Below are 26,361 nucleotides of genomic sequence, written 5' to 3'. Positions count from 1 at the left end.
CCCTAACAATTGCCAGTTCTCAGGCAGGAGACACAGAGTAGTAGATAGACTTAGTTTTTTGTCTAGTACTTGCCTATTATTCAACACGCTGTCATTGTGTAGGAAGTGTGTATGGTTGACACTCTCAGCTGTAGGTCTGCTGAACGATAAAACTCTGCTCCACTCAGGGTTAGCTAGTGAGAGGCAGGAGAAGGCAAGAGGTGGAATTTCTCAAGCTGCTCATCTTTTCTGTCTCGAGAGAGGCTGGCAGCGTGTTTTAGTGACACACATCTGTTACCGCACAATGCATAGGAGTTGTCAACGGCAGATAGTGTCTTGAAATCTGCCGTTGTTCAGCAAACAGCACAGGACTGGCGGAGCATTTTTCCAGCACTGGAATTTCCCAGCACACAGCAGGGCTGTAGAGCAGGTCACCCCATGCTAACTCCGTTACAGGGACCTGGGGAGAGCAGAGATTCTGCATAACCTGGCGGAGCAGCTGGTGGCAGGAAGAGCTCGTGAACATAGGAGATGGAAGAAGGTCAGGGAAACTGGGAACTGAGTGCGTAAAGTTCAGGGACCCACCAGCTCTTTGTTCACCCTGACTCAGAGTTGATTTTGGCAGTGGTGTGCCTAACCAGAGTCATTTACTGTCAGTGGTTGGGAGGCAGTAGCAAGGTGTTTATAGCCTCTCTTTTCCATTCGAAGGCTGGGAATGGTCTGGGCCGCCTCAGGGGTTGCCTTTGCTGCCTGGGCCACTGAACTGAGCATCGCATTTAGGAAACTGCTTTTCCGCTCCCTTTCCCACTGCTCGTCCCTGTGGCTGAGCAGCACGTCATCTTGTCTCTCAGCTTATTGCAGTTCTTTGCTGCCAAGCCGATGCCACCATGTAACGTGACCCAGGCTGCATCGCTCAGTGGTGACTTCTTGTGCTTTTGTGATTATCGGGTCTCACTGTGAAACATTGCTGCCTGATTTCCCAAAGAGACGGGTCGCTTGTCCTCTGACTATCTGGTCAGGAATGGCAGCCACTCTGAAATAACACAGATGGCAGAACTCTGCTGAGTGCTGTGCAGAGATTACCTTCTTCTCTTGTTTTCCAGCCAGAGCCTCGGTGCTGAGTTGATGGGCCTGCAGGTGGATTACTGGATTGCAGCTCCACCCATGGACAGAAAGAGAGACCCGGAGAAGAAGGACCCCTCCACTACCAAAAACACACTGAAATGCACTTTCCGGTCCCTCCAGGTCAGCAGGTTACCTGCCAGCGGTGAGATTGCCACCACTCCAACAATGTCCATGACTGTCGTGACAAAAGAGAAGAACAAGAAAGGTAAGGTGGACACGTTTACTGTTGCCAAAGGCCAAGAATGCAATGCTGTTCTTGTTCTGCCACTCCAAAGCTGTCTGACTTATCTGTCCTGCATTACAGCACCTTAGTCATATTTTTATCCCCCAAATTCTACTCTGTCTGTAGATGAAAAAAGACTGCAAAGGTGATAGTTTGAAAGGGTAGTTCTTCTTTGTGCTGTAAAAAGATGATGTATTCACCCTTACGGCTGAGCAGCTGAGACTGTATAGCTCAAAAGAACAAAGGTGTGGACAGAGCAAGGACATTTGTGGGTGGCTGTGCAGAAAGCCAGGAGGTACCCTGCTCTGGGCAGCATTCTTGTGTTCCTTGTGAACCTGCTGGTGCTGGATTAGGTAAGAAGCACCTTTTGCCATGACTACCAGAGTTCAGGGCAGACCCTTCAGCCTGTATAGCTCTGTGCTCTGCTCTCTGCCACATGAGAGATGCAGACAGAGGCAGGACATGTGTGCATCCCATCATGTTGCAGCATAAGGCAGCAGCCCCTGGCAGAGATGTTTTGGGGGATTTGATGTGGTGTCCTTATGTTAAAATATCACTATTGCAGCCGGACCAGCCAGAGCTGCCAAGCCATTGCTAGGTGTGCTTGTACATACAAGAGGTGGTGGTGTCGCTCAGAGTGGGGTTGCAGCAACGTAAGCTTTTCTACTGGAGCTTCCTTGTTCTTGTACAGAGTGCTTTGTGGGATGAAAGGAGGTAGAAGAGAAATGCTCTCAGCACAAAGCTTGGCATTAATTTTTTTTCTTTTTTTAATCTCCTGTTCTTAAAATCATGGCTTTGAGTTTTTCTCAGAACGAACAGGAAGAGTGTTTTAAATGTCAATAATTCTGTATTTGCTCCCAGCCTTGGTGACGTGAAACATAGAAATCGAGAACAGCCCTCAGTGACTATTTTCAAGGAAGCCGCGAGGCAGTTCTGCACTTACGGTTGGCCGCCACTAGCTGTCCTTCCTGGCATCTTCCGGCCTGGGGGTCATTCCTGGTGGAAGCAGGGGTTTTGGGGGCTCTGAGAGAAGGCTAAAGGAACCTTCTGGACCAGTGACTGCAGGAAAAGGGTGGGATGACCCTATAGCCACGTCACTCCCAGGCCAACATAGCTGTGGCACTGCTGGTACCAGGGCTCCCACCCCTGACCGCACCCTTTCTGAGTGGCATGCTTGTGGGAGAAGCAATTCTGGGATGCGCAAAATGTTGTTCACTGGGGCTGGCCCAGCGTGGAGCAGTGCTGTTCAACACCACCAGCTTTTGTGCAGTCAGTTAGTACACCTTTGTTTGTTCATTTGGACAGTTCTCAGGGAACTGGACCCATTTTTTTGGCTCTCCTAAAGCCTTCTCTCTCCACCAACTGCACATAGTTTATAGTCCCTCCTGTTCCCCAGGCGTCTGTGCAGCTGGGCTGCTGTCAGACCGCTGTTGGTGCAGCAAACCTGCCTGCAGATGCTGGGAGGCTGGAGCTCAGCGCTGCCCGGCAGCCCTCTGCAGCCTGTGGGACTCCCCCTAGGTGATGCGGCCATCCGGCAGATCCCCTCAGCCCAGCGCAGGGTAAAGGCTGAGGGCTGCTGCAGATGCCCCTGTTTTCCCCTGGTGTCCCAACACAGCAACAGGAGTTACCCTGCAGGTGCCCTCTGGGGCCTGGGAATGACCTGGGAATGTTTCACGTAGAGACACTTAGGGCTAAGATGTCCACGTGCATAGGTGATGGTGCTGAGTACTACCGGTGCAGTCAAACTCCTGCCAAACAGGGCTGATTGTAGGAATTAAAATTAGAGTTAGAATTTTCAGACATGGACGCTTCAGTGCAAAAACCCAAAGGAGTCTTGGTGCAGTTGCTGTGGATGGCGGAGAGTCATTGTATGCCGGTTTGATTTTCTTCCAGTGATGTTTTTGCCCAAGAAAACGAAAGACAAGGAGGTTGAGTCGAAGAGCCAGTGTATCGAAGGAATCAGCAGGTTGATTTGCACAGCGAAACATCAGCAGAACATGCTGCGCGGTAAGTGCAGCGTTTGCATCCTGTCGGGCTCTGGGGTGAGGCTCAGCTGTCAGGCAAAGAAAGGGCTGACCCGGTGTCCTGCCCTATGCCCTGGAGCCAGCGTAATGGGGGTGTGCCAGGGGAGCGGGCTTGGGTGTATCCAGCACCAGGGATACACCCTGTGTACTCAGTACACAGTAGGTCTGGGATGTGGGGAAATCCTCCCTTGCCTAGGAACCCCTCTGAATCAGTGCCCTGGATGAGGGCAAGGGCTGGGCCGGGCTCCGTTCCCCTCCCTGTCATTCTCTGTTTCTCCTGCACGTCTGGTACAGGCAGTGGTGGAGGGCGGTGGGAGTGTGGCTGCTGCTCTAGGCAGGGCTCTGGCACAAAGGCACAGCCGCAGCAGGGGCCATACCTGCATCTGGCAGACAGACCTAAAGGGGCTGTCAGTGGAGCTGTGCATCCGGTGTCAAAAATATCCCTGTGGCCCCTTCAGGTGATAATCTTCACTGCTGCTAACAGCAGAGGGATCTGCTTAGGTCACCTGACTAATCCTGGCCCAGTCCCTGTGAGACTGGTGTGTGTGAAGAGTGGCCACAGAACACGTGACGCCTTGTTAGCAGATGCAGGTTTCCTGGTTAAGGGTGCCAGCGCGGAGAGAACTGATGGCCATCTCTGCAAGAGTGTGTTTGCCCAAAAAATAAAATGGAGTGTGTTTAGGAAATTTGGGAGATCAGATCAGGTGATGCTGAAATCAGCAGTCTGGCGAGCTCCAGTGTCAGTGAACGATGCTGGAACAACAGTCTGAGCTGTTCTCCTAAACCTGGTCTACTCTTGAGCCTTTCTCCCCTGTGTGTGCAACCATTTGCAGCGGAGGGGTGGCCAGGCAGAGCGGCGTGTGCCCTGAGCACAGAATGTGGCCAGGCCTCCCTCAGCCGACTAGGGGGAGGTTTCCAGCAAAGCTCTTTCAGGTTGGCCACTTCCACTTGGAATTTGCTAACTCTCCTCTCTTTTTACCCTCCCCTGCAGTCTTGATCGATGGTGTGGAGTGGAATGACGTCAAGTTCTTTCAGCTGGCAGCACAGTGGTCCTCTCATGTCAAGCACTTTCCCATCTGCATATTTGGACACTCCAAATCTAACTTCTAGCCGTGCTCGGCGGAGGGACCTTCTGTCCGTCCCAGGGACTGCACACCAGGAGCCAGGAATTGCGTGCCAACTCTGACTCGCGTCGCTCTGCCCTCTCCTGCAGAATTAATTACAGATGTGCTTGGATTACTTTTGAATTACTTTTTTCTATTAACTCTTAAGTTTACTACAAGGGAAGGAAACCCCTTTAAACAAAGGCAAAAAACCCCAGTCTTAACTATAGATGTGCTGACAACATGAAGTTGTGGGGGAGTTGGCAGGAGCGGGCACCCTGCCCAAGAACACCTACCACTTACGAGCAGATAGCTGAATAACTGCACTGCTTATTAACCTGAGACCTCATTGGTGTGAGTGGGCTGGGGGAGCCGTGGATCAGCTTGAACGGATTTTGCAGAAGATAATGTGCTTTACAGTGCGTTTGGCCCCCTCCCTCTGTGTTTCTAGGAAAAAAAGATGGCCAGTCTTTCTTCCTGCTGCCAAAGGACGAGAGATCAGCGAGTCTGGGGCGAGTTCAACTGTCTGGTTTGGAAAACAAACCGCTCTCATGGCTAGGGAGGTCTCAGAGGAGATCCCCTTCAGAGTATGGAGTCTGCCACAGGGACGGGCAGGTGTTTGTGCTGAAGCGTTGCCTCAGGAGGGTTGGGCAGGAACAGGAATTAGGAAAACAGTAGGTGTAAGGAAAGGCCAATGTTCCAGGTCTGTGACAATGACCAAACCGAGCCAGTCACAATGTCCCCGCAGCTGGCTGCGCTGCTGAGGGACACCGCGTCAGTGGGGTCGCTGCTATTTACATACTCACACCGATTATTTACCTGTCAATAAAACCTCGTCCAGCCTCTAAAGGGAAAGGATTTTTCTTAACAGCTGCAGATTTTTTTTAATGCTTTCTAAAAAAAAAAAAAAAAATATGTAGAGAAAAAAAAAAGTTGCCAAAAAAAACCCAAACAAACCCAGGAAGATGAGCCGTTGTCTGTGAAGTAATACATCACTGTAGTGGCTGGACTGGGAGCCAGCCAGGCGCTCTGCATGTCCAGCTGCCTTCCCGTCCATCTGTCAAACCGCACACGTGAGGTAGCGTGGGCTGCTTTATCTGCTGCCTTTGTCCTGCCCTGACTGCCCTGTGCTCCCCAGAGCCTGCTGCTGTCCCCCACGCACGTCCCCCCGGGCTGGGCACAGGCTGCCCGGCCTCGGGGCCGCTGTGGGAGCGCGATTTCGCCGTCCCCTTGAACCACCTGGGGCCTCTCCTCACAGGGACTGTGAGACTAACAGTCTGCCCCGGCAGCCTCCTGTGGGCTGCTCTGTAGAAGGATGTTGTCCTTACCTTCTGCTTTCCCAATGTTCCTCCCCATGGGCATTTCTCTGTGGATTGCATCCCTTCCCCAGCAGGATATGCTTTTGCTCTGGTGCGGCATTGCCTGTGGGTTGAGGCTTTGCTGGGGGTTTCAGTCCCAAGGTGCGGTGGAAGCTGTAGTTGGGATGTGAGAGGGGATGAAGCCAGTGAGGTTCTCCGTCCACCTTGGGCAGCAAGGTGCCCTGTGAGATGGAAGAGTGAGATTTTCAGGTGTCTGGCGCTGTGTTTTGGCTCCAGCTGTACTTGTGCTCACTTTGTGCACCTCGCTGCTGCCAGGGATGCTTGGGGTGCCAGGACAAGGAGATGCTTTTACAAGGAGACAGCGTGACAAGCTGCATGTCTGGGTGGCTCTGGGTGCTCCAGATACGGTCTTTTGCTCTCCCAGCTTTCCGAGGCATGCCTGGGGGGAAGCGGGAGCTGTGTGTTTGCCATGTGGAAGAACAGACATCTCTGGTGTTTCAGGGTAAAGGACTGAAGTTTTTGATGGGGTCCTTTTGGGTCCCACCCCAGTGGGCAGGCCAGGCTCTGTGAGCATTTCCAGAAGGCACTTTCTGATGGCAATGATGCTTTTGAACCTTTCTTCTTTATTCTTTTTTGTTTAACCCCTTACCCTTGGGTTTTTAAAGGCTTGGGGAACCCTCTTTGGCCTTGCTTGGCAGGTCCTGCTCAGTGCAGGGACCACCTGGGCACTTTTGGGCAGGGCAGTGGTGGTGTCTCTGTTCAGTCTTCTCCTGCTGATGGGGAGCGAGGGGTTATTAAGCAAATGTGTGATCCCTGCTGGATCTAGTGCCTGTCGAGGTTCACAGCACGGGCTGCTTCACTGACTCCGATTTCATGAAGCCCTTTCCCAGCACAAGTGCAACCGACTTGGCCATGAACTGGGTATTCCCTTCAAACCACGCAGGGGAGGAGAATGTGGTCCTGCGCCTGGTGGCATGCTGCTGGGCAGGACATCTTGTCTAGTTGCAATACTCTGTTTCGTCCCGCAGGCAGGTCTGCCTGCCGTCTGCTAGCTCTTGGCTGTGGCAGCGGCTCAGCTGTAGTTGGAATGTTGTTGTGTCCCTCAGTTCATGCGTTTTCGGTTGACCTGAGCTGATGCTCTGGGAGTGTATAGCGTTGCCTAGCAGCAGTAGTGTGGGAGATGGTATATAAGCACATCACTTCTTTTTCTTTATTGAGGCTGTTGCATCAAAAAAAACCCAAAACTTTTTTTAAAGGAAAATAGTCAGCGTGTGATTTCTTCCTTGAGTCTCACGCTGGTGTGACAAGAGCGATGGGGCTGAGTTCCAGCGTCAGGAGCCGCGTGCAGCCTGAGCAGCTCTGGGTGTCGGGGTGTGTTACTGCTGCAGAGGTGGGGAGGACTGACTGACTGCAATAACTTTGTTTACTGGGGGGGTGAGGGGGGAACCATCACTGTGCTCCTCTTTGTATTTCAACCTACTGTAAAGAAACAAACGGTAGCTAGGACAGGATTTCCAGGGTCCTGCCTATCAAATGTGTGTTGCCCTGCTCTACTCTGTATGTGTGTGTGTATGTACGTGTGAGAGAAACACTTCTGCTCGTTGCATTTCATGTTGGTTTGTGTTTTGTTCTAACTTTACGCAAGTGAATTCACTGGGAAACTCTCTGTACACCTCAGACCTGAGGGCTTGTATCTCCGCAGGGTTTCTCCCTTGTGGAAAGCTGCCGTTGCTCTGAAACACCTCTTCCATGCCAGGAAGCATCCCAGCTTCTCAGCCTTGTCCTCCTGGAGCCCAGCAGTGGCAGGCTGGGCCTGCCGGCGGGCAGCTAAGCACCCGGAGCTGGCTGTGGCGATTCCCAGCCTCGGAGGCAAGGGCTGGCACCCGAGATTGGGGGTGCTGCGCCGGTCGGGGCGTTGTGCCTCTGTTGTTCCTCCTGGTATTGTGTGGAGCTGCTTTGTGCAGCTGTTTCTGTCCCTGATTGGAGGAGAAACAGGTTTCTGTCTCTTAAGAAAAATGAGCGTCAAAGCACGCACGTGACTCAGGCCATTTTGGGAAGGGGCTCTGTGCCTGGGGATGTGAATGAGTGACTGATTGTGGGTGTCTTGCCCTCCCAGTTTCCCCAGCAGCTTCCTGGGGGATCCTGCCATTAGCAGCCCCTCCAGCCAGAGGCATCCCTGCTGTGGGCCAGGGAGAGCTGCTGGGGCAGCAACGGGCCCGCGCCTGCAGAGCTGTGCCAGCCTGGTGGGGTTGGGCGGTTGCATGCAGGTCGATGCGTGCCGAAGGATGGCTCAGGGCAGAGACGGAATCTCTCCGTGTTCAGCTCTCGAGAGTTTTGGCCAGGAAAGTGCAACTCAGATGCAGAAATGCAGTGGCGTTACCTCATCTGCCTGTGTTAGATGGGGCTTGCTTCGGAGAGCAGGGGCTGGAGGGGCAGCATCTGAGCTGATCTCTGGCTGAGAGGTGCTTTGAAGGCAGTGTCCCCTGGTCTCCCTGTCCCTTTGTGTCCCAGAGCTCGCCCCTGCTCCCCACAGAGCTCCTACCTCCTGCTCCCCTGGCTGTGGCTTCTCAAAGCAGCCAGTTTCTTTCCCAGCTGCTCTTGGGCGAAGGGCCCTGCCTCGCTCGGGTGAGGTGCTGGGAACGGGCTCGCTGCTGCGCTGGGCTGACCTAGTTTAGCAGCGCTGGAGCAGCCGAAAGACAGCAGGTTTTTGTGGGACTGTGTCACACCTTGAGCGCTTCCTGCTCCTCTGGGTTGAGTTTCCTGGAGACAAAGGCCGGACCTGAGCCCTGCCAGCGTTAAGGTCAGGGCTGGCTCTCCCGCGGCGCTGGTGGCAGTGTGGGCATCTTGGGCGGCTGCTTGAGCTCAGCGCTGCAGTTCCCATCCAGTTTAATTGTTACAGTTTACATCTCAGCGGTAACTGCAGAGCGCTCCTTAATTACACATGAGTTTGGGGAGAGCCGCTGTCTCTTCGGCTGTGTTTTGCTGCTGTAATTAGCACGCACTCATGGCTTTATCCTGCCGAGAGGGCAGGGGTAGGTGGCTGGGAGGTTTCTGGGGCTGGAGATGTGCCTGTTTGCTTTCCGTCATCAAACTGAGCCGAGAACCACGCTGCCCTGCACTTAACCTGTGATTGCAGTGAAGGCTGTCGTATTTCTCACCAGCAGCGTGTGCTGGAGGGAGTGCTGGAGAGCCAGGGTAGAGGGCATCACGCTGGCACCTCCAAGCTGGAGAAGAGAATCCTGGCGAGAGGCAGCAGAGACAGTGGGCTTCCCGATCCCTCAGCATGCCAAACGGCCGGAGAAGGCTGGGATTAGGGCAGTCCCACTGTCCAGCAGTAAAGGGCTGGGGGCCCTGGAGCTTTCTTGAAGCTAGGTTGGATGCAATGCCTCTGTCCCCTTCATTCAGGGCGTCTCAATCTTGGTGGATAGCTGTGTGGTGGCATTTTAGTATGACACTCCTTCTGGGCTTCACTGTCAGGGAGAAGGCCAGAAATGAGCAGCAGCATCTCCAGAAGGTTTCCTGGAGCCTCTTCAACAGGGTTCTCCAGGGAGATGCTCCTGGCAGGGCTGGCTCCTGCAGGCTCACTTGGCTGCTTTGGGACAGACTGGGGGAGAAGGGGACATGCCAACTTGGAAAGCAGCAGGTTATTGGTTTTCTTAAGGAAGAGCACACAGGTATGGGGCCACATCCAGTGAGCTGCTGCTTTGCGCCTTGGCGAGAGGGTTGCCAGCGTGCCGCCCGCCTGGTTGCGTATGTGCTGTGGCCACGGGGAAGCGCCGTGCCGGCGTGGGTACAGGGACTGCGTGCCGCCAGCCATGTCTGGGCCGCGGCGTATGAGGGGACATTACCACTTCGTAGATTCCCGAGTTGTCCATCTGTTTCATTGTTGTATTGTTTGGGTTCTAGGTTGTTGGGTTGTTTGTTTTTTTTTTTATGAAGACAGATTAAATGTAAATAGCCTTTTTTTGGAACAAACTGCAACGTGCTCGACCTCGTCAACTATTTTATGGTACTAATGCAACACTAATAAAACTGGACATGAAAGCACACACCCGTCCCTTGCGTCGTCTCTCAGCGGGGGCTGCTCTGGCATGACTGGGGCAGTTGTCTCCAGCAGGAGACAGCAGTGCGGCTTTCTGGCGCGGAGAGATCGCTTGCGTTACTTATCCAGCTGCCCAGCCGCACTTCCAGGGTAGAGCTGGTGCATCTGCACGTCCTCCCCGGCATCAAGCCTTCCTGCAGTTTTTGCAGCCCTGCTGCCCTCTCCCCTGCCCCTTGATTCCTCCTCTCTCAGAGGGACCCGCTCACCTCCTGCGGCTCTCATGGATCTGAACAGCTCTCTAGCAGCCAGTCCTCAGCCCCTCACAGCAAGGAGGGACCAGGCTGGTGCCCATTTGTGGTCTGGGGGCTGCATTGGATGGACATAGTGGTGGTAGGGTGCTGAGGTGGGGGTCTTAGTGGGGGAAGGCTGGGGCTGCGGTAGCCTGGAGCTGTATGTGCTCCTTGGAGAGCAGTGGGAGAGGGACTGGGATGGCAGGTGCCTGGGCTCGGTGCTGGGGCGCAGCGAGGTGGAGAGGAGGAAAGAGGTAAAGCAGCTGTTTTGAGGCAGAAAGCTGAAAAAATGTTGGGAAATGGGCCTGTGGCTGTGGTCTCCGGGATACAGTAGGTTGGAGGCAGCAGTGGGAATGCTGAGCTGGAGCAGCCTGCACCCCTGCGCTCCCCTGGCCCACAGGACGCGTGGCTGCTGGGGCGAAGGGAGCCCCTGGCAGTGGGCCAGGCAGCTCTTGGAGCACGCAGGTCTCAGGTCTTGTGGGTGCCCCAGCCCCGTCCTGTGCTCTGGCCAGGCTTGCAGGCATGGTGGTGGCCTGAGCCCTTCGCTGGAGGAGGGGATGCAAATCCCACCCCAGTGGATCTGAGTGCAGGCTGGATAATTCCAGGCAGGAGGAAGAAGGTAGGTAGCTGGGGAGGGAGTGAACTGGGGATGGGACTGGAGTGCCAATACAGCACCAGAAGCCACAGAGGGGGCCTGGCGAGGTGGGGGGCACTGTGGGGCAGCTCGGGGTGACAAGTGGGGGCAGGCTGCGTTTTGGCTGCATGTGTTCTGCACAGCTACCAAGGGCCTGGCAGCGTGGAAGGGACGCAGTCCCAGCTTCGCCCTTCAGAGCCCATGGACCAGCTCGTCTCGGTGCGGGAAGGAGGGGGCAAGCCGAGGGGACCAGGATGGTGGGAAGGCTGGGGTGCTGGCAGTGGGGGGAGCAGAGGACCAGCCCCACATCTCTGGTGAGTATACGTGAGCTCTCCATGCCAAGCTGAAAGTCCTGGGGGGGTCATGGGTGCACTCCCCTGTCTTCCAGAAGGATATTGGGGAAGAGTGCAGTGGGGTTCAGGGCTGGGGTGCATCGGGTCGCATGCAGTAGACCAGCCAGCCTCCCTCGCCCACCCGTTTCTGCCAGCAACTTCAGACCGGGCTCTCCAAGCACCGGTGTCTTTCTTTTGCAGGTCTTGGCGTTTCTTGGTGGAGCTGCACCCTGGCTGCCGCATGGGAGGTGTGGGGTGCAAGTGATGCCCTTTCAGGATGCACCTAGAGCCCTGGGGGGGGAAGGACTGGGTTTGCCGTGGTGGGAGATGGGCATTGCGAGGGCCCGCTCCACCCCAGGCCACAGCTGGCTTCTTCCCGTTGTGCATCACCCCAGCGGTAACCACGGCTATTGCTTAACCTGGAAGAGGATCCGCAGGGAAATTCCGATGTGTTTTTGTTGCTGTCGTTTGAAACGCAGTTTAGCATCTGCAGAGAGCAGTTGATGCCCTGTGACTATCCGCTGCTTCGGGTGCAACTACTGAGCGCCCCATGATGTGATTTGTAAATGCTTATTCTGGGTAATTTTTCTGCTGAATTATCTTACTGGATTATTTTCCGCTCTGTGGAACGGTTGCAGGAGCAGCCCGGGGAGAGCCAGCCCTTGTGTCCTGCGGTGTCCCCGACGGCTGTGCCCTGTGCCAGCATGCTCTCCCCCGCTTCACAAAGGAGGAAATACCATGGTGATGCCCCACCCCCCCACCCTCCCCCCGGCACATTGAACTCTTTTGGCCGATTTTTCACCTCCAGAAGCGCTTTCCTCGCCCAGCTGCACTCCTTGTGCGTGTTGGAAGCCTGAAAGCAGAGCCCCGTGCCCCACTGGGATCCGAGCACTGTCACAGATTTGGGTGGTTGGGTTTTTTCCTGACACACAAAGTGAATGTTAACAAAAGCCCCGTTCTCTTTTGAGTAGATGTATTTCGGCAGATGCGGGTGTCTCGGGCACTCGTGTAGCTGTTTCAGGACTTTCTGAGAGCCAGGGGTTGAGAGCGAAGGCAGGGGCCGTGCCCGGCCCTGGCGGAGGCCCTGGCGGAGGCTGTGACCGTGTGTGCTGTGTACCATTTTACTCCAGCACAGTGTTTTGTGACAGCTATTTTTTGGCCATCGTGACCTGTCTGACTGTGAGAGGGTCTCCTGGGCTGACGCCTGGCTCAGGCAACACCAGATGACCTTGCAGCTCTGCACTGGAGCGGAGGAGCGGGTGTAGCCATCCTGCTGTGATGAGAGGCCATTGGCACCCGAGTCTGCCTGTGCTGGCTGTTGGAGGTGTAGCTGTTTTGTTGGCATTTGCCATCCATCCTCAGCCAGACACGTGGAGGGGTGTTCTTGGGGCGGGGGGAGGTGGCCCGTCACCTGCTGTGCTGCACTTTGCCAGCCTTTGCTGGGAGACCTTCCATAAAGGTGTTACGTACCAAAGGATGATGGTTTCTTGGGGCGTTTGTTGGCATCAGCCGGTCAGTTCCTGTGGGAGAGGAAATGGCAGCAGGAGTGTGCAAGTTTTGCAGAGTGATCTGGAGCTGGTGCCTGTTCAACAACCGCATAACTGCTGCAGGGCTGCTGAGGAGACACCCAGAGAAGAGCTGTGCACAGGTGGAGAAGGGATGTACCTGCTCGGTGCAGCCCCTGCTATGCTTGGGACTGGTGACACCCCCAGGTCCGTGGGCAAGGGAAAGTGAAAACCCTTAGCCACGCTTCCCCTCTCAGGCTGACACCTGAGGAGGGGTGACAGCCTCAGCAATGGCAGTGGGTGACACAAGCACGGAGGGGACAGGCCAGGGATGTCCTGGAGATCTGAGGGAGATGGTGTAGAAGGGGGTTGTGTGTGAGCAGGAGGAGTGTGTAGGGCACGTGGGTAGGGCTGGAGGGACATACACAGGGAGCAGGCAGCATATGGGTGTAGGTATAAGTATGAGGGGGTGTTTCGCACGGTGTGAACAGGCTGCGGGTGTGCACAAGGAGGGCTGTGTCTGTGGAGTGGGCTGCTGTTGCTGCCCAGCGTGGGGACAGGCTGTGGTGGCTGGGTGTGCGTGTGTAAAGACAGGCAGCGTGAGGGCTGTTTGCGAGTACAGGTGGTGTCTGTATGCGGAGGCTGTGGGGGAGTACAGGTGGGGGGTGTGAGAAGGGCTGTGAGAAGAGGCAGGTGTGTGTGAGGAGGGCTGTGTGCGGGTATAGGGGTGTGCCTGTGGAAGGCTGTGAGAATACCCAGCGAGTGTACATGTGAGGAGAGCTGTGTTGCCCAGGCAGATGTGTGTGAGTGCCAGTGGTGGTTGAGTGTGTGTGTCAGGCTGTACATGAGGACAGGCCATGTCTGTGTGTGGCCTGTCCACACCAGCGCAGGCAGGGTGTGTGAGGGGGGCTGAGCCTGGCTGGCCATGGGCGAGCTGTGTGAGGAGGGATGTGTGGGGACAGGCAGGGTGTGCGTGATGGGGTGACAGCAAAGTGTGTGTGTGACAAGAGGCTCTGTGTGTGTGTGTGTGTGGACAGGCGCTGTATGTGAGAACAGGCAGTCTATGTCTATGTGTGTGACGACAGGTGCTGTAGCTGTATGTCTCTGTGTGTGTGAGGACAGGTGCTGTAGCTGTATGTCTCTGTGTGTGTGAGGACAGGTGCTGTAGCTGTATGTCTCTGTGTGTGTGAGGACAGGTGCTGTAGCTGTATGTCTCTGTGTGTGTGAGGACAGGTGGTGTAGGTGTATGTTGGTGTCTGTGTGTGAGGACAGGTGGTGTGCCAGTGTGTGTGACGACAGGCTCTGTGTTGGTGTGCCAGTGTGTGTGAGGACAGGCCACGTGTCAGGGTGTGTATGAGGACAGGTGGTGTATCTGTGCTGGGGTGTGTGAGGACAGGTGCTGTGTTGGGAGGTGTGTGTGTGAGGACAGGCAGGGTGTGTGTGAGGACAGGCAGAGCACTGGTGTGTGTCTCCGTGTGTAAGGACAGGCGGTATATCAGTGTCAGGGGGTGTGTGTGTGCCTGTGCGAGGGCAGGCGGGGTGTGTGCGTGAGGACAGGCGGTGTGTGTCTCCGTGTGTGTGACAGGCGGTGTAGGTGTATGTCTGTGTGTGAGGAGAGGCAGGCTATGTGTCAGCGTGTGTGTGAGCACAGGCGGGGTGTGCGTGAGAGGACAGGCGGTGTATCCACGTCGGGGTGTTTCTGTGTGACTGTGTACACACACAAGCGTGTGTGTCTGCGAGTGAGCACAGGCAGGGAGTGCGTGAGCCTGTGAGCGTGTGTGAGCACAGCCGGTGTGCCGGGGTGTGGGGGTGTGTGTACCGGTGCGTGCGCGCCCCCCGGCCGGCGCCGCTGCCTCACAGCCCGCGGGCGGGGCCGGCTCCTTCCCCTCCCGCCGCCGGCCGCTCCCCGCGCGGGCCCGCCCCGCCCCCCGCTCCCCCCGCCCGGGCGACAGCCGGCGCGGCCCCTTTAATTCCCCCGCTCCCCTCCCCCGCCCGGCCGCTCCAGCCTCCATTTTCCAGCGGATCCGGCACCTGGAGGCGGCGGCGGGAGCGGCCCGCGCCCCGCACCCGGCCCCGTCCCGGGCATGGCCGCCAACATGTACCGGGTCGGAGGTAAGCGCCCGCGGGGGGCCCCGCGGCCCGGCTCGGCCCGGCCCCGCCGCGCCTCCCGCCCCTCACCGCCTCCCGCGGGCGAGCGAGCGGCGCCCCGGGGGCCCGGCGGGCCGCGGTGGCGGGGCAGGCCTGGCCCGGCCGGCGGGGGGGGGGGGGGGGGGCGGCGGGAGCGGGGCAGGGGCCTGCGGGGCGGCCCGGCGCGGGGCTCGGCGGGTCCGGGGGAGCTCCGGAGCTGAGGGGCGGTGGGGGGGGGGGGGGGGGGCGCGATGCGGGGCCGGGAGCGGCCTTGCGTTGCCGTGCGGGCCGGGGGCGCGGGGCTTGGCGGCCCGCGGGGCCGGCTGAGGGGGCCGAGGAGGCCGCGGGGGAGCGGCGGCGGCGGGGCGGGCGGGCTGGGGCCTGGGGCGGAGCGGCTGCCGCGGCGGGGGTCACACGAGGCTGCCGGGGCGGGGGCCGAGGAGCCGCGGGGAGCGGGAGCACAAAGATGGGCAGAGAGCGGCGCCGGAGCCGGGCTGGCGTGAGGCGCCCGGCCGGGCTCGGCCTCCCCGCCCGCCGCCGCCCGCCTGCGCCCCGGGGCTGCGCTCCTGCCCCCGTGTCCTTTGTTTTGGCTCACGTGAAGGGGAAGGAGGCAGCGGCGCTCCGGACTGCGTTCGGGGGATGTAAACCGAGGGTGGTCTGGCACGGATTTGCGCTCGGCCATTTTCCTCTATAAAAGCCGCCCCGTGGAGCTTCCTTCTCCCCAGGACTGTAGGATGTGCGGGAAGACGCTTTTGTGGGGATCCCGGCGTTTCAAAACGCCCTGTTCCTTGTGGAGTTCTTCAAAACCGGAGTAAAGTAAACAAGGGAAAAAACCACGGCGAAGGTGGCGAAGCCATCCCGCCTGGCTGGTCTCCATCGGCAACTACTTTCTGCTCTTTCCGCTTTTCTGGCCTGGCCTTACTTTGTGCTGTGAAAAATGTCACTTCTTTTGTCGCGTTGGTGCCTTTCCCTGGCCGCGCCGGGTTTCACGGAGGGGAGAGGTGCCTCTGCCTGTCCCGGCTTTGTCTCTGGGGCCGCTACGGGCTGGGTGCGCAGGCAGCGTCCTGTCCGCTTAGAGATGCTGAAGGATGAAGGGTGAGATGAGTTGTGGAAATTTACAGCTCGGTTCCTGGTGCGACTTGTGAAGGGAATTGTTTCCTGGAAATTACTGTTCGGCATGTAACGTTTGAGACACAGGTCTGGTGTGGAACGTCCTCTCCAGTATTTTTTATGGCAAAACCTGTACTGTGCGCCCCGTGGGCGGTGGGAAGGGACCTCTGGAGATCTCTAGGCCAGCCTCCTGCTAGAAGCTGTCCCGGTAGGGCAGGGTGCTCAGGGCCGTGTCCAGCCCGCTTCCTAGTATATCTTAAGGATGGCGATGCCACCCCGGCTTCGGGCCCTGTCCGGTGTTGACCACCGTGCACATGGCAAATAATTCTTTCCATGTGCCTGGTTGGATTTTCTCCTGTTTCAGCTGGTGTCCCTTGTCCCTCGGCCTATCCTTGCGCATCTCTGAGAAGAGTCTGGCCCTGTCTGCATGCCACCTCCCGCTCAGGAGTTGCAGACAGCAGGAACATCTCCCCAGAGCCCCTCTCATTCCCAGGCTGACCTAACCTGCCGCTGCTCTCTGCCTTTCTTTCCACACCCCATGCCTCCAGCTGACCCACCTTTGTGGCCTCTGCTGGACTCCTTCCCGTATGTCACTTGTGCTGGGGAGCCGAAGCTGGACCCAGCTCTCCAAATGGTCTTAGGAGTGCTGAGCAGAAGGGCAGGATGTGTCCCCTTGCCCTGCCGGCTGCGCTCCGGCTAAGGCGGCAGGGCTGGCTGCCCTTGTTGCCAGGGTGTGCTGCTGGCTCCTGGGCAATGTGCTAGCTTACCAGGTGCCTTCTGATGGAGACACTATGCCAACAGCCTTATCCCCCACCTCAGGCACGGGGCTTCACTCTAGCTAGAGTTGAACTTCCTGATGTTTTTGTCAAGCCATTCTCCAGGTTGTTGAAGTCTCTCTGATTAGTAGCCCTGCCCTCCAGCAAGCGTGCTTTCCCCAAGTCCCCAAACTTTGGAGAGTGTACTCTAGTCCCTCTCCAGGTCATCAAAAAACTTCTAAGCAGGGCTGGCCCCAGTGTTGATCCTCAAGGGATGCCATTAGTAACCGGCAGCCAGGTGAAGGCTGCAGCTGCTGATGGCAGTCCCTTGAGCCTGGTGTTCCAGACAGTTGTCTTCCCACCATTACTGTCCCGTTATCCAGGCTGCTCCTCTGCACTTTGGCTTGAAGGCTGTAGTGGGAGACTTAGCGTGGCCTTTGACACAAAGTCAAGGTGTCCAGCACCCCCTGCTCTCCCCTCAGCCAAGGAGCTCATATTTGCTTCCCAGAAGGAGAGTCGGGTTAGTCTGGTGTGGTTTGCCTGTGTTATATCCATTTTGGCTGGTCTCTCCGTCACCTTCTTGTCCCTTCTGTACTTGGAAATGTTGTTTGGGATTTGCTTCGTAACCTTTTTGGGCAGAGGGTGAGGCGGCTGGCTGATAGCCAAGGTTACAGTGCTCTGTTATTGTACATATGGATGAAGTCTTGATTTGACATATTACCAAGATCAACATACGGATGGATGCAGCTGTTTCTGTGTGAGCACTCTGTTTGGCCTGAGCCGGAGGAGTTTGTGTTATTGAATTGTTTCTGACCTCTGGTGCTGGTATCTCCCACTAATGGTTTTGTGCACTGAAGTTGTGTGTGAACTCCAGGGCAGGATTAAATCCTGAATGGGATTTGTGCATAGTCATTTCATACACTTCCCACTGGAAGGCAAACATTCAGCAGATAATCTGTTATTATTCTTGTGGCTACCAAATTGCGTTGTGTGAACTCCAGACCTAACAGCTGCCAAGAGCAGCTTGCTCACTGTAGATCGATAACGCTCCTAGAAGTATACGTTGACTCAGAAAGGATGGTCGTCATCACTTTTGGCCTAATCACGAAACACTGGATTTTTGTCTTCAGAAACCAGTAGGGTGAATTGCACATCTCTGACATAGGCTGATATTAAATGCATAGTTGACAGCTCTTCCAGAAGACATGAAGTGTCTTGCTCTCTTTTCATGTTGACATGCAGTAGTTCCTGGATAGAGGAGCCTGCGCTATGGAGGCCCAAAGTGACATGCAAGTCTTCTCTGTGTTGTGTGGCAGAGCGAGCATGCCGAGGGGGGGGGACGAGACACAGGACACGACAACACATGGGACATTAGGAGCTGCCGTTTGAGTGGCTGTAAGTCTCTGTAGGTAAATTGACTGCTGGTGTCAGGTCCGCTTACAGAAAGCAACTGGTTCTCCTGGTTCCTACCAAGTTTCTGCTGGTACGTTTCTGCTGGGGAAGGGGGTGCCGTTCAATACAAATGGGGCTCTCCCAAGCTAGCATGGTTCACAGAATGTGAAGCTTCTTAAATGTGTAGGGAAGATGCCAGGGTATCAAATTCCAAAATGAAGTATGGCATCTTATTTGTTGTCCAGAAGGAAATCCTGGAATCGCCTGCCTCCAGGGTAGTAGAAGTGAAGATCTTAGCAGCTGCCACACAGCCATGAAATAAATGGCAGCATGAGGAGAGTGTGGGCTGCTGTGGCTTGGAAGGAGTCATGGTGGGCTGGCCTGCTGCTCCATGGAGTGGACTGGCAGTCTGCGCGATTGCAGGCCGTGTGGGAATGTTGGATAAACACCAGATCTCAGAAGCTTGGGACCTCTGAGCTGGAATTTGGGGCCTCTGATGAAAAAATGCATGTGGGAGAGAGATGTTCATTGTTCTAGCTGGTGCCAGGCTCTGCTTTCAGGAGAGTGCTGTGTCAGCTGCCTGGAAGAGAACAGGTCATCTCAGTATCAAGAGACTTTCCAACAGCTATTCTGTCTCCACCTTCTCCGGAAGAGTTGAACTGTAGTATGACAAGTATTCCTTCAGTGGTGGCAATTGATCGAGCCCTGCTGCAGGTTTGTGCCCCTCTGGCATTCCCTTGGTGCAGTGAGACAATGATTTTTGCATTTCCATCTTGCACTGATTTGAGGAACTTAAAATTTTTCCACCTTCCCTCCTCCTCACTCTTTGTTTTTTCCTGGATTATTTTTAATCTGCATCAGCTACCCGATCTGGTTCACTGTGGGACTGTGTGAACAGCTGAATGGGCTCAGTGGGAGGGCTGGGAACAAGGGGACGGGAAAAGAAAGGAGAGGAAGGATGGAGGAAGAACTACTGAAGCCCAACACTTTTGCTGAGACAAATGTCAGTTTACGCTTTTAGGTGAAAAGCCTTTTATGTGTTCTCAACTTTTAAGTTACCTCCTTGTTTGGGAGCGTACTCGGCTACAAAATTATCACTGATTTTAAGACTATGGTATGTTTAAGGTATGTTTAAATGGCATCAGGAGATACACTCACAGGTCAGTCAGGCACATACATACTAGCTGCATCTAATATGTTTAAAGCAAGTGGAATTATGACTCCACAGTGCCTGTCATGGGCACCTAAGATTCCCAGCAGCTTTCTTCCAGTGTGCTGGAGACTGAAGCTCTACAACTTGGTGGAGTTATTTCTCACTCACTTGATTAGACCTGGTAGTGGTGTGCCTGTCTGCACTGCAGTCATACTTCACATTTCAACATAGCTATCCCCAAAGTTTTTAAGAATGGCAGCATGACATCATCTCCCTTTTATTACAGGCTGTTATTAATGCATAGCTGGGGACCGTGGTTTGACCTGCCCCCCATCCTGTTACATACCCCTGTTTGGCATCTACGCTCTTGTGGCAGCGTGTGACTTGAATGAGAGCGGTGAGCAGATGGGTGCATGGGTCCCCTTGGCATCACGGTGATGTCAATAATAATTTTCTGTGCTTTCTGTGGTAAAGGACTGAGGTACAGAGTTATTGAGGAAGCTTCACAGAAGTGTGGTGTCGAGGCCAGAGCTGAAGGATGTAATTCAGATCGTTTAACTGCAGGGGCATGTGTAAACCCTCTCCTGTCCTCTTGCATGGTTATCTGTGTGGATGTATTTTGGATTGCAGGAGGGGTTACTGTGGGATGTTTTTGTTTTGGTTGTGTTTGTTGGTTTGGTTTTGTTTTGTTTTGTTTTTTTTCTTAACTAACTTGGAACTGTAGTGGAGTATTTGAAGGTAGCCTGAGCTGAGAGCGCATTTAGTGGAGAGTGGTATTAAATAACCAGTAAAGAAAATAAAAATAAGCATTCATTCTTGCAACTTACTAGTAGGTTTCTGCAGTCATTTTCCCTGATAAATGTAGGACAGGTTCTAGCTTATCACCTTTCAGCAACAGCCAGGCAATGAGTTTCTTCATCTTTCTTTTCATCATAGTTATACACGTTTATGTTCTTGTGGTTTACAGTCTTCCTTTCCTTTTCTCCCCCGTGTCGGCCTGCTTCACTAGCTTCATTAGCTGGCTGGTAACGGGGAAGCGTCGCATGGTGAGGAGCATTGTCAGCCAGCTTAAGTGTGTCTGGGGGCTAGACCTCCAACCATGGTGTCTGCACGTGCTCAGCGCGTCTGTAATAGCTGTAAAGCTCATTGCAGCTGGCAAAACGGAGGGAAAGTGCTAAGCTTGCTCCTGCCAAGGGGGGACTCTGCCTTCCCCTGGCAGGGTGGTGCTCGCCTCCTGCCTCCTCTCCTGTTTCTTGGCTGCCTCTTTGGCCAGGTGGCTGCTGCTGGCCCCTTAGAAAGTCAGCGCAGTGACAGTGACATTTTCTGCTAGGTCAGTGAGTTTAAGCAATTCCTGGGCTGGTGCATGGGAGGCTGTGCCAGGCCGGCCTGGGGTAGGGGGACACAGCAGAGCTGGGACAGGGGACACACAGCTGGTCTGTGGCAGGGCTGGGGTGGGGGGACACAGCAGAGTTGAGACAAGGAACACGCAGCTGGTCTGTGGCAGGGCTGGGACAGGGGACACGCAGCCAGCCTGTGGCAGGGCTGAGGCCAAGGGAACACAAATGACTTGTGGCAGGACTGAGGCGGGGGATACACAGTTGGCCTGTGGCAGGACTGTGGGGGGGGATACAACACAGCAGGGCTGGGGTGGGGGGACACAGCCGGCCAGCAGCAGGGCTGGGGTGGTTTGGTGGGCAGCCGAAGCGGCAGGGCCTGCATGCTGCCTTACTCCTTGGCGGCCCTCTGTGCCCGTCCCTCTTGTTTGCATGTTTTGCCTTTCAGTGATGGCAAATAGAAGACACTTGATAAATTGTGGAAGAGGGACTTTCAAACTCTTTAAGCATTGCCTTTTGTTTAACTATTGAGATTTTGGGTGATTGTAAGAGAATTTCCTTTCAATTGCGTGTGGTTGTTTTTCAAGCAACTTTTGATGTTTAAACATTCTAACTTTAAATAAAGATTACTTCATCTCTCCCTAGTAGGAGAAGAGAATAAAGTGGTTGCTGTTACTTGGTTTTACTTTGATTTATAAACTGTTTGTGAGCAGTTTGGGGTTGCTTGAGAGTATGGCTATTAACTGTTTGAGCTTGCCTCCTCCTAGTTCTGCACGTCTTCTGGCAACAAGTGATCTGTTAAGTCAGTGTTACTTCTGCACCAAGTAAGGAGTTTTTATACTGTGTTTACTGCTTTGCTAGATCATTATTTTATTAAATCCCTGAACAGGTAAGTGACCGAGCCCTTCAGACGCTTTGCCTGTTTCCCCATGAGGTTTAGATAACTGGAACTGTTGGGAAAGGTACTCTTGTAAGATACTACAGTTCTAGGTCTTTAGGATCTTGGAGCCCTTTGCTGTAGATGTAATATACAAAGAGGCCCTGCTTCAAAGTGTTGTTTGGGTTTTTTTTGGGTCTGATATGATTCCTCCTCTCCTCTTTACTTGTAAAACCAAATTTGGCAGGACCTGTGAAGCACCAGTGAGGCTTTCAGGCAGTGTAGCCCAGCCCAGAAGGAGCCATGCACATGTTCTCCTTTTCTAGCTCTTTGGCTGGATCATCTTTGGGAAGGAGAAGTGTTCCTGAGATAATTTTTTACTTGACATTGATCAATGAAGTAGAGCAAAGAAGTTAGTTGGCAGCTTTGAAGTGAGTTTGCAAGTAAAAGAAAAAAAATCTAGGCTTCTCCAGTCTTTTACACGTGTGTTACTCGCAAGCTGTTTAGTCTTGGTGGTGCCTGGGATTTCACAGCTCTGGTTCCATGTGTTGCCAGATCACCAATCATGATCTGTGTCAGATGTGGTCCATGGTAATGTGTCTGTTAAATTGCACGTGATGTGCTCTGTTTAATTTGGGGACTTCATGCTTTTATGCAAGGTGTAGGAGGATAGACTATACTTGACCAAGCATAAAGTTAGTGTGGTGTGAGCGGATGATTCCTGATTCAGCACAGAGCTTGTCCTTACAGAGTTAAGTTGTCAACATATGAGCAAATTTGAACCAGCCAAGTGAGACAGCTTCTGAGGATGTTTTTCCCTGGTAACCCTGTCGATTTAAGCAACGCCTGCTCGCAGACACTTGCTACTGTCTCACATTGCTTCCTTAGCTGGACTGGCACAGCTTGGCGTGGCTGTGCAGCTCAGCAGCTCAGCACATTGGGTTCGTTGGGAGACAGTGTTTTGACCCCGGGGAGTTCCTGATCAGGTTTACCATGTGCGTGCCTGCCTCCAAGGAGAAGCTGTCACAACCTGAGGGGATGGTATGAGAGGGCGGGGGATGAATCAGCTTCACTGGCACTCATGTTTGAAGAAACATCTGCAAAACTATGGCAGGAGTTTATACTTCATCCATGCTTTACATTGTGAAGCCATGATGTTTCTGATCTGGCACCGAAACCCTTACCTCTGGACTTAATATACTGTTGTACCACAGCCTAAGCAGTTAATCCACCTTTCCTAACTGAAGTGGAACATTGCTTTTAAACAAACAAACCAACCCAAAAGAAAAACTGCAGTTGTTGTTTCTTGACGGTGATACAAGACTTGGCGTCTTCTTTTGCAGCTCTTGAGATACTTGCAAAGAACGTGAAGCTGATTTCTTGTCATCTTATGAACTGCCTAAATATCTTTTGGAAAATAATGGGTTTTTTTGTCTGTGCTTAGCAGTAAGAATTGCAATGGAATAGGCAGTTCTCTTGGCTTCTAGAGAAGATAATGAGGGTGCAGTTTGAGGATACTCCTCTCCCATGCTTCCCTCCCTGCCCCCCAACTCCTCCATGATTTAAGGAGTTCTCTCTGTCCTAGTTCCTCTGTTTGCTCAAGTGTTTCTCCGGCTCTTCTGTAAATTAGACCATCCTGGTCTTCCCTTACAACCCAGCTTTGGGGAAAGGCCTTTCTGTTTTTTAAGCCTGGACTATTTCCCTGAACTGGTTAATGGTATTGCCCCTCAAAGAGTTGCACTGGTGCAGCTGAAATTACATAGGCTTGCAACTTTTCTATTGCAGAAAATATTTGAATAGCTACAACCTTGGCAAATGAAGTGGCAGAAGAGGTAATACAGAACAGGCTTTGTGTCCAGAGAACTTTAAATCATGCCTGGATATCTCATGTAAAGTGAAGAATAAAACCAATGGTTCTCCAGGTATATTCAGTGTGTGCTTGTCCTGCAGAAATCTGGAGGGAGTTGACTTAGTGAACCTAAAGAGGGTCAGTGCCACATGCAAGCGTGCCTCAGTTATAGCTGGTATATTGGGAATGGATTAATTGAAATGGGTTTCCTTGTACTGCCATATAATTGATTTCTAGCAGCAGAATTGCTTCTTTATCCTCAGGGTAGTACTTTGGAAGCTTAATTTTATTTCCAGGATTCTCACAAATTCTCTTTTCAAGTCTTGTTTGTACACAGTTGCCCTACCTTACCTTTTAAGCCGACATCCCTAGTAGCAGTTACTTCAGTGTGGCATAGTTCTTGTCTAAGAAGTGACCTGTGATGTACAGCTGACACCCGTAACCTCTTTTTCACAAGTGCCAGCATATTGCTGTCCTTTGGTTTTTTCCACAGGTGGTCTGCAACTAAATACAGCCAACAGTGCTGTGAGGAACAGAAATAAGGACATTGACTTCATCTAAAATTCGTGTTCTTTCTTCCATGAGGTGGTTCTTCCCTTCTGCACCCAGTCCTTTGTAGTTTCATGCTTTTACTGGGAAAGGTACCGTATGTAGGAACTCTGGGCCTTGTCCAGAACGGAGATCTTAAGTCTCTAGATTGTTGCTGCTAGGCAGAATACCTGCCACCTTCCCCCCCCCCCCCCCCCCCCCCCCCCCCGCAGAGAGGGTAAACATTAGGGAACACAGCTGGTCATAATGAATCAGATCAGGAGTTAATCGAGCCCAGGACCTGCCTTCTATGGCACTAATAATAGAGGTGTTAAGAGGCGCTAAGAGAAGCGAGCACCTTTGATAATTCCCCCAAACACTGCAGAATCTCCAGTGAATTGCTTTAAAACCTAGTCCATTAATTGTTTCTGAAATAGGAACCATTTCATATCCCTAATTGTCTGTCTTGCATTTCTCGCTTTCTCTTGTAGTTTTTAGTATCTATGTTTTTAAGATAGGGAACAGTGGTCAGAACTTAATTATCTTTGAGACTTCTGTCCCTCTGTGAAATGTTTTAAATCAAACAAAGGGTTCAGGAGTTAATAGGGAAGAACTAATGACTGGATAATGGAGTTGCATAAACCTTGTTTCACTAAGAATCGGACAAAAAAATGATATGAGGTAGCTGAACAGGAATTTTTCTTTCCCCCTTTGACATGATAGAAACAAAGAACAGAAGGCCTTTGGGAAGTTCCAAATCCTTAATGTTCAGAGTTTAAATGGGATTGAGAATTTCAGTCTGTCCAAGCAAGTTGCATGTATTAGAGACTTAGATGGGTTTTTTTTTCTCTAAAAAGGTAGAAAATACTTCTTGGCTTGAGTTGTGTACTGTGTGGTAGATACTTGAGTTCTTGTTTGTAACCATTACAGGTCCTTTAGAGGTTTGGTTTTGGGTTTATTATTATTTTGTTTTTTTAGTGTGTCTTACTACCTGGGAAGAGCTTGCCCTGATAGAAGTTTGTATCAGCGTTTCTTGTAGGTCTGTGCATAATCTGTAGTCCTGTACATGGACCTTGGTATGAATTGCTTCTACTTTAGGGCTATGTTTGGGGAATATTGAACCTGGCTTTTTGGAAGCAAGACAGAATACTGTATCGTAGGTTTCCATCTCAAAACAGCCAAGTATTTTGGCTGTCCCCTTCCAGATACAAGTTCTGCACATTGGAAGAAAATGAATGTGAACATTTTGTTTACCATATGAATGTGCTCAAGAAACAAGGGCAAAGCTAGCATGATTTAACTGGGCTATCCTCACCTATCCCTACTAATTTAGTGATCGTTGCTGTCAACTGTATGGAGTGGAGATTTATGCAGGAGATGGCACTCGCTTTTGCTATGTCTCTCACTAAATGATTATAGGTATTTCAGATCCTTGTGTGCTTGAGTTCTGGCTCCATTTCCACTCACTTTTTTAAGGAGTTGAGAAGTAGTAGCGGTGTTGCCTATAGCGCAGCAAGCTGAGGATGAGGGCAGCATGTATCCTATGCACGCAGTAGCCACAAATCTGCTGTTCAGTAAATGCAAACTGAACTTGTGCTGAACAGTATATCTGTTAATACCTTTGTGGATCTGTGGAAAAGACATTAATTGTAAATAACCTGTTCATGCATACTGCTAGGTATACTGCATTTCTGTTTCGGTTCTGCATTTCTGCTAATGAAAATATTGTGCTGGTAAGGCTTTCTCTCTTGAAACTGTATCTGTGCTGTAACTAAACATTTCATCAGGTGACAGCTGCTGTGAGTGCTGCTGTTTTTTGAACAGCCGGAAGGCAATGGGACCTGGGCTCTGCCAGGTGAGATTGCTTGACTTGTTAGGCTGAAAGCAGTGTAGCCTCTCCAGCCTCCTCTTTCATGAGAATGTAGACCACGAGGTTTTGTGTTATCTAAAATGAAAGTGAGTGACAGTTTCAGGACCAAGCTGTCTGAATAAAAGCTGGAGTTTACTGAAAGAAACTGGCCCAAAGTTGAATTTGAAACCCAGAGTATGAGGAGGCATATGTTTCCCGTAAGAGAAGTAAGCATCATCATTTATGCACTCTCTTGACACTCATCTTTAATTCAGGGCAGCAGCTTTGTGGATTGAGCAGGGGAAATATTTGCAACTGTGAAGTTCTTTATCACACGTGTGGAAATGCACGTTGTACCCAACAGTGGTAGTAAGTGTGGGAAGAAGGCGGCTTCAGCCTCCTTTGTGTACTGAGTACATCTGTAGCTAATGCAGTGCACAGTGTGTAAGTCTTTCTGGATGTAAGGTAGGTAGTATTCAGCGAGGTCAGTCCTCAGAAAGTGCTTGTAGCTTGAAAGGCAAATGTAAGTTAGGAAGGATAAAAATACTTTTGAGCATTTTTGCAACTTGATCACCTAAAAGCCTATAAGGTTGTTAGGTAGCTCAGACATGCCTAATCTTATAAATATACGACCTCTAGACAGTGTGTGTTCTCTCTTTTGCAGTACTCCCTCCTGAGTTTGTTTTCTGCGGACCGATGGTAGACTTAATCAACAGCTGACATGAAGAGGGCAGAGGGGGAAGCTGTTTTGCAGTAATGTCTTAAAAGCATATGAGAGCCAAAAAAAAGTCTGTTATGTTTATTGCTAATT

General features: G+C 52.7%; 2 protein-coding genes across 17 annotated transcripts in view; both read left to right on the top strand.

Annotated features, from left to right (window-relative positions):
- PACS2 (phosphofurin acidic cluster sorting protein 2) overlaps nucleotides 1-9,822 on the top strand; it is an 83,449-nt gene extending 73,627 nt beyond the window's left edge. For all 13 annotated transcript variants that reach the window (XM_037403733.1, XM_037403726.1, XM_037403724.1 and 10 more), the window contains 3 exons: nucleotides 1,083-1,309; nucleotides 3,221-3,334; nucleotides 4,343-9,822. In XM_037403733.1, coding sequence (XP_037259630.1) covers nucleotides 1,083-1,309; nucleotides 3,221-3,334; nucleotides 4,343-4,461 — 460 coding nt within the window. In that variant the 3' untranslated portion in view covers nucleotides 4,462-9,822. The remainder of the gene's footprint in view (nucleotides 1-1,082; nucleotides 1,310-3,220; nucleotides 3,335-4,342) is intronic.
- A 4,697-nt stretch (nucleotides 9,823-14,519) lies between these two features.
- Nucleotides 14,520-26,361, top strand: part of MTA1 (metastasis associated 1) — a 94,129-nt gene continuing 82,287 nt past the window's right edge. For 2 of the 4 annotated variants that reach the window (XM_037403699.1, XM_037403700.1), the window contains exon 1: nucleotides 14,538-14,688. In XM_037403699.1, coding sequence (XP_037259596.1) covers nucleotides 14,661-14,688 — 28 coding nt within the window. In that variant the 5' untranslated portion in view covers nucleotides 14,538-14,660. Of the gene's footprint in view, nucleotides 14,689-26,361 lie in introns of all 4 variants that reach the window. The other 2 variants (XM_037403701.1, XR_005106672.1) reach the window with 2 other exon arrangements.

Source organism: Falco rusticolus, chromosome 11, assembly GCF_015220075.1.
Source record: "Falco rusticolus isolate bFalRus1 chromosome 11, bFalRus1.pri, whole genome shotgun sequence".
Lineage (NCBI taxonomy): Eukaryota > Metazoa > Chordata > Aves > Falconiformes > Falconidae > Falco > Falco rusticolus.
The sequence above is the reverse complement of the archived record's forward strand: the minus strand, read 5'-3'. Positions and strand labels throughout refer to the sequence as shown.